We start from the raw sequence: 8,841 nt of genomic DNA, 5'->3' as shown, positions 1-8,841 counted from the left end.
CGTCCGGTTGAGGTTGGGAACTAGCGCCGTTGAACTGCACCGGCGGCACGCCGGAGGCGAACCGTGACGCCGGGTGGACCTGCAAGGGAGCGGGAGTTCCAGGACGCAGCTGGGAACTTACCGAGCTCACCGACGAGGCCGGAGGAGCGACGCCGGCGATCCCCTCTCGCTTGACGAGCATGTAGGCCTCCGCTAAGCTCGGATGGCGGCCTACTTGCGTGACGCCAACTTTCATCTGCATCTGCCACGCCTGCTGGCCGGTGGCCGTTGCATTCATCTCCTTCGGGTTCTTGCGCCGGCCGCGACGCTTCACGGCCTCGACGCATTTCTCCTCCTTCGACAGCACCTTCTTTGCCGCCTTCGGCTTTGCGTCCCGGCCGCCGGTGGCGGCCCGCTTTGCTTCCGCCGGAGTTGCAGCCTCCATTGTGGCTATGGTCGTGGCTACGGGGGAGTGTGGGGCGGCGGCGGGTGCGAGGGTTACCTCGGCATCCATGGTGGTGGCTGCGGCCTCCGTGCCACTGACGCCATCGCTTCTGGACTGCTCGCGTCGGTCTACTTTGATTTTGCGCGGGAAATGGCCAGTGGCGGGAATGTTATCGGCCTCCCTGCCACTGACGCGCGAGTCCTACGTCATTTTCGGCGGACACTTGACGCGACCGCGGAACGTCCGCACCGTAGAGACGTAAAACTTGCGCATATTTAGACCAGATTTGCGTGGCCGCGAACAAGGGATGCAGACGCACGCTGGGTTGCCCCACTGGATCCCTTAGAGCATCTCCAGTCGCGTCCCCCAAACCGTCCCCCAAACCGCGCCGGATTGAGCGTTTGGGGGACGTGTTTCGTTCGTGCCGCGTTTGGGGGACGTCGCTCCCCAGTCGCGTCCCCCAAACAAAATTTCGCAAATTTTAAACTTGACTAGATTCGATTAGATTCGTCCAAACTTACATAGATTCGAACGAAATTTGACTAACTTTAAAACTAAACCTAATCTAGAACCACTTGCGGCGGCCGGAGGCGTCGTAGTACTCGCTGGAAGTTGTACATCTCGTCGGTGACGACCTCCTGCTTGACGCGCTCGTCGACGGGCTCGTCCACGGGCTCGTCCTTCACCAAGCCGCTTGGTCCTCGCCTCGCCGTCGTCGGTGAGGTCCACCGGCGGCTTGCCGGAGTCGCGGATGGACATGGCGATCGCCGCGTCCAGGTTGCCCCTCCGGTCGTCCTTGTCGTCCATGGACGCCAAGAACGCCGCCCGCAGCCCCGGGCGGTCCTCGGGGTCGTCGGCTGCGGCGATGAGCCGCTCGCTGCCGCTCGTACTCCGCCGGCAGCGCCGCCTGCGACGCTTCCTCCGGCTCCTCCTTCACCTCCGGCTTCGGGATGAGGAGGGCGCCGCCGCGCCTCCCTTGCTGCCGCCCGCTGCCGCTACCGCCACGCCTCGTGTTGACGGGCGTCGCCGGCTCCTCCTTGACCTCCCGTTTGGGAACGGTGTACGGTGCCGACCGGTACGACGAGGACGGCGTCGATCGCGCCGGCCCCGAGGAAGAAGAGTGCGAGGAGGACGAGTACGTCGTCCTCCTCGGCTGCCATTGAGGAGACGGCGGCGGCGGCGAGCGGCATCTCCAGCCTTGGAGCGCCGTTGCGGAGGCCGCGGATGACGTTCTCGAGGGTGCGCCCGAACGCCCCGAACGGGGCGCGGCCTTCCCTGTTCCAGCTCGTTGGGCCCGCCGATGAGGCCGGTGGTGCTGTGCATCTCGACGTCGTACTTGGCCTTGAAGTACGTGACCCACCAGTCGTCGTTGTCCTTGGCCGCCCATGTCGGATCCGCCCGCTCCTCGGCGGTGAGTTGAGCCCGACGGGCCTTGATGGCGTCCCGCCATTGCTGCGTGTCTGGCTTCGGCGGCGGCGGGATGCCAATGCCGTTCACGGCCATCTTCCGGCCCGCCGGCTGCTGGCGGCCGCATGTCCGGCGGGACTGGATACCGGGCGTGGTACGGCGCCCACGCCTCCGCCACGGTGAGGCCGCCGCGGCCGGAGCCGGTCGCCGCGGCGATCTTGCGGGAGGACGAGCTCGACATTTTTTGAGCGGCGAGGAGAGGATCCGGGAAGGGGGAGGCGGCGGCGACGAGAAGGATTATGATGAGCGGCGATAACCGGAGGGCGTCTTAAAACGGCGGCGGCGTGGTGGTTGCACGCAACAACTCCGGCGCGGACGGCCACGCGGCCATGCACGACGAGACGCGTCCCTGCGTCGCCTGGGAAAACAGGGACGCCATTAACGTCGCTTGACCAAAGGTAGGCGATGGGGTTTTAGCCTTTCGTGCCGCTGACGCGTCGGGCCCGCGTCGGTTGGCCTCGCGTTTCGTTGTGTCCGCCGTCCCCGGAGCGTCCCCTGTGGGACGGGGACGGGCTCGGGGCGCCGGACACCGTATCGGGCCGCGCCGGACAAAATGGGCTTTGGGGGACGCGGCTGGAACGCTTTTTTTGTCCGGCGCGCCCCAAATCGCTTTGGGGATGGTCTGGGGGACGCGACTGGAGATGCTCTTACTACACTTATCAATGCACTCCGGCCGGCGTCACGTCACGTGGCGCGTGCCTCCCCTTCTCTTCTTCTCCTCCCCCGCGCCACCGAGCGGGAGCGCTTTTTAAGCTCAACTGCTAGTCATCCTTCCTTCCTCTGCTCGTCCGCCTCACTGACATCGCTCCTTGTGCCAAAGCCGACGCCTACAAAGCAACGTAAAAGCTAAAGCAAAACCACTGCCTGCCCTCGCTGCTCCTCCGCCTATCACGCCAAACCCAAGCACCCATTCCTCGTCTCGTCTCATCCCGTCGTCGACCCTTTCCCCGAAATGCGATACCTCGTACTACCATAGCAGTCGATCGATCCGCGCACCCACCCAACCGCAACCCACCAGCCCGGAATCGAGGCGCACGCCGACCGAGCCACCACCGTCATGCCGCCGCAAGCCGCCGCCGTCGTTGCACAGCAGGGCGACTGCTGCCGCCACGGCCAGCCTCCCCGCTGGCACGCGGGAGGAGCAGGCGAGCCGCTGCCCTTCTACCTGCCGCAGCGCAAGCGGCTGTCCGTGGACGGGAGCGCGAAGCCGCCGGGCCCGCGGATATGCATCTGGGAGTGCGACGGCGAGGCGGGCGACATCACCTGCGACATCGTCGCCGCGCCATTCCGGCGCAGCTGCAGCGCCAGGCCGACGCAGGCCCCTGCCGCCCCGTTCTTCCGGACGATGACGCCCCCGCCGCCGAGGCCGCAGAGGGTGGTGGAGGCGGAGGAGGAGGCCAGCAAGCCCGGGAAGGCCATCCGCAGGGGCCACCGGAGCTACGGCCTCATGCTCAACCTGCAGCTCGGCATAAGGCAAGAAAATCAATGCACGCGCAACTTTTCGTACTACGTACCAGTCCTTGAAGAGAACCGCTCTGTCTCATTGCTGGCTTGGTTTTATGATGACGATGCAGTTATTCGGTGGGGAAGTCGTCGGCGCTGCCGTTCAAGAAGCTGCTGGCGTCAGACTTCGACCCGCGGGAGAAGGTGTGGACGCGGTTCCCGCCGGAAGGGTCCAAGCTCACGCCGCCGCATCACTCCGTCGATTTCCGGTGGAAGGACTACTGCCCTGCAGTATTCAGGTGCCATTTGCTCTTGCCTCGGACCTCAATTGTCTTGTTGGTGTACTGACTACTGTTGAGTGATGCCTTCAGGCATCTGAGGAAATTGTTCGGGGTGGACCCTGCGGACTACATGCTTGCCATCTGCGGCAACCACACGCTCCGGGAGCTCGCGTCCCCGGGGAAGAGCGGGAGCTGCTTCTTCGTGACGCAGGACGATCGGTTCATGATCAAAACCGTGAGGAAGGCTGAAGTGAAGGTCAGTGACTGATCTATCTTTTGCATCCATCGAAATCAAGTTTTCTTCTTGACAAGTGAAGTCATCATCTGTCAGTAGTATTGCATTGCATTGGACTGCACTGTACCCTGAAGTATGCGGTGAACTATTCATTTGTAGGTTGCAGTATTCATTTAGCACATCTAGTCATTTTAGTTGAAAACGTTCCTAAATAATCATCTCAACAGGCAGAAAAGACACTTTCCAGAAAAATTGAGGGCAACAATTGTTCTTTTCCCTTTCTATAAGACGTTGAGGTTCTAGATTCCAATTTTAGTTTGTTTCGGTGAAAACAAATGACAGACTAATACAGATTAGTGACTTCAGCAATGACCAAGTATAATCTTGGTGCATAGGTTCTTATTAGGATGCTGCGGAGCTACTATGAACATGTTCGTCAGCACAAGTCCACCCTATTGACGAGATTCTATGGCACACATTGCATTAAGCAAGTTGGATGTCCCAAGGTAAGCAATAATAATAATGTGAAGATACATAGCTCGCTCTATTCTTTTAGCTATTTCTTAATGCAAATTATTTGGCTTTGACCTTGTGTATACAACTAGGTCCGGTTCATTATAATGGGAAATTTTTGCTGCTCGGAGTATAAGATTCATAGGCGTTTTGATTTGAAAGGTTCCTCGTATGGTCGGACTATCGACAAAACAGAGCGGAAGATTGATGAAACCACTACGCTGAAGGACCTAGATCTTGATTATGCATTCCGGTTGCAACGATTTTGGTATGAGGAACTTATGAAGTGAGTTGCCCACTATTTTTCAACAAAAGTACATTTACTGCAATTTCATGAGAACTATGAAACCGATGCTAAGCCTGACTCTTCATATTACATAGGCAAATTCAGATGGACTGCACATTCTTAGAGACACAAGGAATTATGGACTACAGCTTGTTGTTAGGAGTTCACTTTCGTAATGATTTATCCGTGTCTAAGATAGGCCTCTCTCAACCCATTGCTTTGACAAGTAAGTTAAACATGAGTCTGCTAATTCTTACATACCATGAATTATGATTTCGCACATACTTTACCTTTGATCTGATAATTTCTGTTTTCATTTAATTTTAACTGTGTGCTACTAGAATCTACTACTGGCAAAAGAAAATCATTTGAAGGCGGAGGAAATTTTTGTGAGCTATGCTTTATGGAATCAGGATGCAAGGACAGGGATTTGACGATAGAACCCCGGTAACTTACCACTCGCTACTCTTGCACTTCTTTGTTATTTAACCGAAACACATTGGCAGGAGCTTTCAATAGTCAAAGTATTTTGATAAATTTGGTAGCATATATGGGATACGCTAACGTTACTAGTACACATTGCTACTTTAGTGCTCAGACATAATGCTCCTCCACTAGGGTAAAGCAATACTTTCATGTGTATTTTTGTAAGGTATTTTTATGCTCTCATCATGATCCTACTTTGTTGCTCCCTTTGTTCCAAACCACCTAGAGCATCATGGGACCTTGCCTGTTTGTTTAAGTCAAATGTTTGTAGTAGTAGTAAAGAGAACGGATAGGATACCTGAACCTTTTCTTTGCGGGGAAATATATGTGGAACTTTAGCTATCACCTTTCATAATCTGAATTATCAACATAGAACCTTGGGATTGATTGTTGGGCTAATCTAACCTCTGCCTGATCATATCAGGAAGCCATTTGTCCAGCTTGGCATAAACATGCCGGCCCAGGCAGAGCGCAGCTCAAGGAAAATACTGGACAAGTTTCTTCTGAACGAAAGGCACCTGTTCATAAGCACGCCCGGCGGGGGACCGTGTGATGTCTATCTCTTCTTCGGAATAATCGACATCCTCCAAGACTATGACATAACCAAGAAGCTAGAGCACGCCTACAAGTCCTTTCAAGTCAACCCTGGCCGCATCTCCGCTGTAGACCCCAAGCTATACTCGAGGAGGTTCCAGGATTTCATTCGCAGGGTGTTTGTAAAACAACAGCACTGAGAAGAAGAATGCACAGGGTTAAGCTAACTGGCTAGTGTCCCTCTGACTTTTTTTACATCATGAGATTGAGATATACTGGAGGGGTTTTTGCATGATGAGATCCATTGGTGAAGCTTATGGTATGATGGCATCGCTGATCCCGAGCATGCCCTGGAGCAGTACGAGTGGTGGTCAGTTTTGCTACCAGACGGCCTATGTATATTCTCTGAATATAGGTGGCGGCAAGCAGGGAGCTCTGCCGACAAGCATGCTAGAACCGGAAGGATGGGAGCTGAACTGGTAAAGCTCCCTCTTTTGGAAGACTTGTGAACTGTAAGTGGCTACTCCATGATTGCAATGCTAAGAGCATCCCCACTCGTTGGCGCTCCCCACGTCCAAATCCGGCGAAATTTTCATCCGGATTGGAGGAAGATTTGGCGTGGGGAGGAGTAGTTTCCCAGTCGTGTGCTCCCCAAGCGGCGTTTCTCGGGGAAAAAGAGGATGGCTCGGGGAATCCGGACGAAAGAGGAGACACGTGGGCGTGGGTGGTTGGTTTAGCTTCATCCGGAGTCCCCGGGAGACCCCCGGGAAACCGAGGATGGCATGGGGAGTCCGGACGAAAATAGGCTCAAATCCGGACCAAAACGAGGAACCGGGGGCCTGACTGGGCCGTTTTTCGCCGTCCGGATGAAAAAAAGTGGCCGTGGGGGCTCTGTGGGGAGACGAGTGGAGATGCTCTAACTCCAGTGTTTCCATGCCTAGCTCCTGTTTTTCCTTCTTTTTTTGCAGTACTCCGTGTTTCATTTCTTTCCTTTTGCACCTACCAAGAATCCTAATTTTTTTATGGGATTCATGGTGTGATGTGCCGAATAGCGGATTTGATCCTCCACAGGAGTGGCAGAGTGGGAACCAGGCATTGTACATGTACCGTGTAGTATCAGACAATTATTATTACACTGAAAAACTGATGCATCTTGTCAAAATTCAGAGAAAGGGACCAGGATGTCAATCTCAAACTTCAGTAACACTTGCAGCTCTCACCTTTTGCCTGCAGATGAGATGGCCAATCCCTCGGCAGGGCTCAGCCGTCCGGTTGAATTTTCAGGCGATGTCCCGTTTATTCTTCAGACAAAAAAGAGAGGCTGCCTGTAGACATTGTTGCCCTCTTTGCAAGCATTCGCAGCTTATCCTCTGCATGCTTGTACCTGCCGTGACCACAGTCGAGAGGCAATGTCGTTTGCACAGTCGTGCTACTGCCTTGTGAACGGAAGCCAAAAAAAAATTAAAGTGGAAGGGAGGAGACACCGAGACAGGCATCAAAAGGAGAGAAAGCGAGGGAAGGAAGATGCTGGGACAGATCTGGTCTCCTCGTCTAAACATGCATGTTCTTTTCTGTGCTCCTCTCCCCATCACCTGACCGCTTCTTTTTCCTCTCGACTTTGCTTTGCTTTGCTCCATGCCAAGGCCTAGTCACAATTTCTTCTCCATCTCGTGGCTCTTTTCGCATGCGTTGCTTTGCACTGCTCCTCTGCTGCTCCTTCTGCACAGTGATGGAGATTGGAGAAGAAGACCAGGTGGGAAGAAACTTCAGGATGATGCATGCTACTGCTTCTACGCATGACGAGCTATCCATCCTATGAATGGCCGGAGTAGGCTGTTGTTTGCTGATGTGCGCACCACATGTACTCGCGTCATTTTTATGTACGTCAAGTCTTTCGAGGAATTGCTTAAAGTTAAAGCCGCATATGTATGCATACCTGGATGAAGCAAAAGCATCGGCATCAAGCTCATCACCATGTTAGTTTTGTGGTCCTATGGTAGATGTAGAGAGGGTGTTTGGGATCTGTGTATTTGTGACCACCGGTCAAAAAGAATTCAACTCGTATATCAAGGCTTGATCTCCCTCCATGTAAAAAAAGGAAAGGCTTGATATCTCTTTACGCCTTTACGACTAGGCGTTGCTCCTTGTTTTAGTGTGACCGTACCAGTAGCTGTCAATATAACCTTCTTCCCTAAAAATATAGTACCAGGTTATATTATTGTGTGCGATTTTTTTTTTGTCAGGAGTCAATTTAAGCATAGATCGGGATGAGTAAATTACACAAAACCACCACAGCGAGACGAGGAAACCATCACGTCTGATTTCTTGTTGCACATAACCACCACTTTGAGGGCTTTAGGATAGTTTAAATGACGTAGGCCATCAAAGGTAAAATAGGCATCAATATCATTGAATTGAATATGTGAATATTATATGATCAAGAAGAAGGAAATGAAAATAAATACCAATGCTGCCTTCTTAGCTGAAGCAGTAACAACACATTGAGAAGCTATCATCAAGCGAAAAGTGTTTTTAGCTCCCGAGCTCCAGTGCTCTCGCTATGTTAAGAAAAAATTAAAAATATTTTTACAAGTTATAAAAATCATGAAAATAATTCTGAAGACTGTCATTGATATATTCCACAATCATGCAAAATCCCAATCCGAAATTATTTTTACTTTGAGCTAGATAAAAATGACAAAATCTGATATGTTTTGAAGATTTGAAAATGACTACTTAGATCTACAATTTTGTCATTTTTGTGTAGCTCAAAATATTAAGTATTTGAAATTGATTTTTTGCATGTTTGTGGGATACATCATTGACTATTTGCAGATTTGTTTTCAGAATTTTTTGAAACTCAAAAATATGATTTTTGATTTTTTTAAAAAAAACGAGATCACTCGTGCCCATGTGCACCAAATATCTGTCCTATCATCAAGAGACTAGAATGGAAAGACAATCCTATCCACTTGGACTCCAATGGACCATTATTGCAATACAGCTGTTGAAGCTGAAGCCCTCGCAACACTTGAAGGTCTTCGTAGTCCTTGAAACATATTGCCAATATGTGATCGACATCATCACCAATTGTGACATAGACAGAACACGGGCTTGCTTCTTCTTGGACGAAGCGATCAAGGTGGCTGACAATAGGCCTTCGCTTAAGATT

At 52.3% G+C, this 8,841-nt stretch overlaps 1 protein-coding gene across 1 annotated transcript; it reads left to right on the top strand.

Annotated features, from left to right (window-relative positions):
• Positions 1-2,948: 2,948 nt before the first annotated feature.
• Positions 2,949-6,191, top strand: LOC124697533 (phosphatidylinositol 4-phosphate 5-kinase 1-like). The gene is made up of 8 exons (XM_047230113.1): positions 2,949-3,364; positions 3,466-3,633; positions 3,706-3,871; positions 4,246-4,356; positions 4,456-4,649; positions 4,745-4,875; positions 4,991-5,096; positions 5,560-6,191. Exons 1-8 carry the CDS (start codon positions 2,949-2,951, stop codon positions 5,867-5,869), a joined length of 1,602 nt encoding a protein of 533 aa, XP_047086069.1. The 3' UTR covers positions 5,870-6,191.
• Positions 6,192-8,841: the final 2,650 nt, after the last annotated feature.

This window comes from Lolium rigidum, chromosome 3, assembly GCF_022539505.1.
Source record: "Lolium rigidum isolate FL_2022 chromosome 3, APGP_CSIRO_Lrig_0.1, whole genome shotgun sequence".
Lineage (NCBI taxonomy): Eukaryota > Viridiplantae > Streptophyta > Magnoliopsida > Poales > Poaceae > Lolium > Lolium rigidum.
The sequence above is the reverse complement of the archived record's forward strand: the minus strand, read 5'-3'. Positions and strand labels throughout refer to the sequence as shown.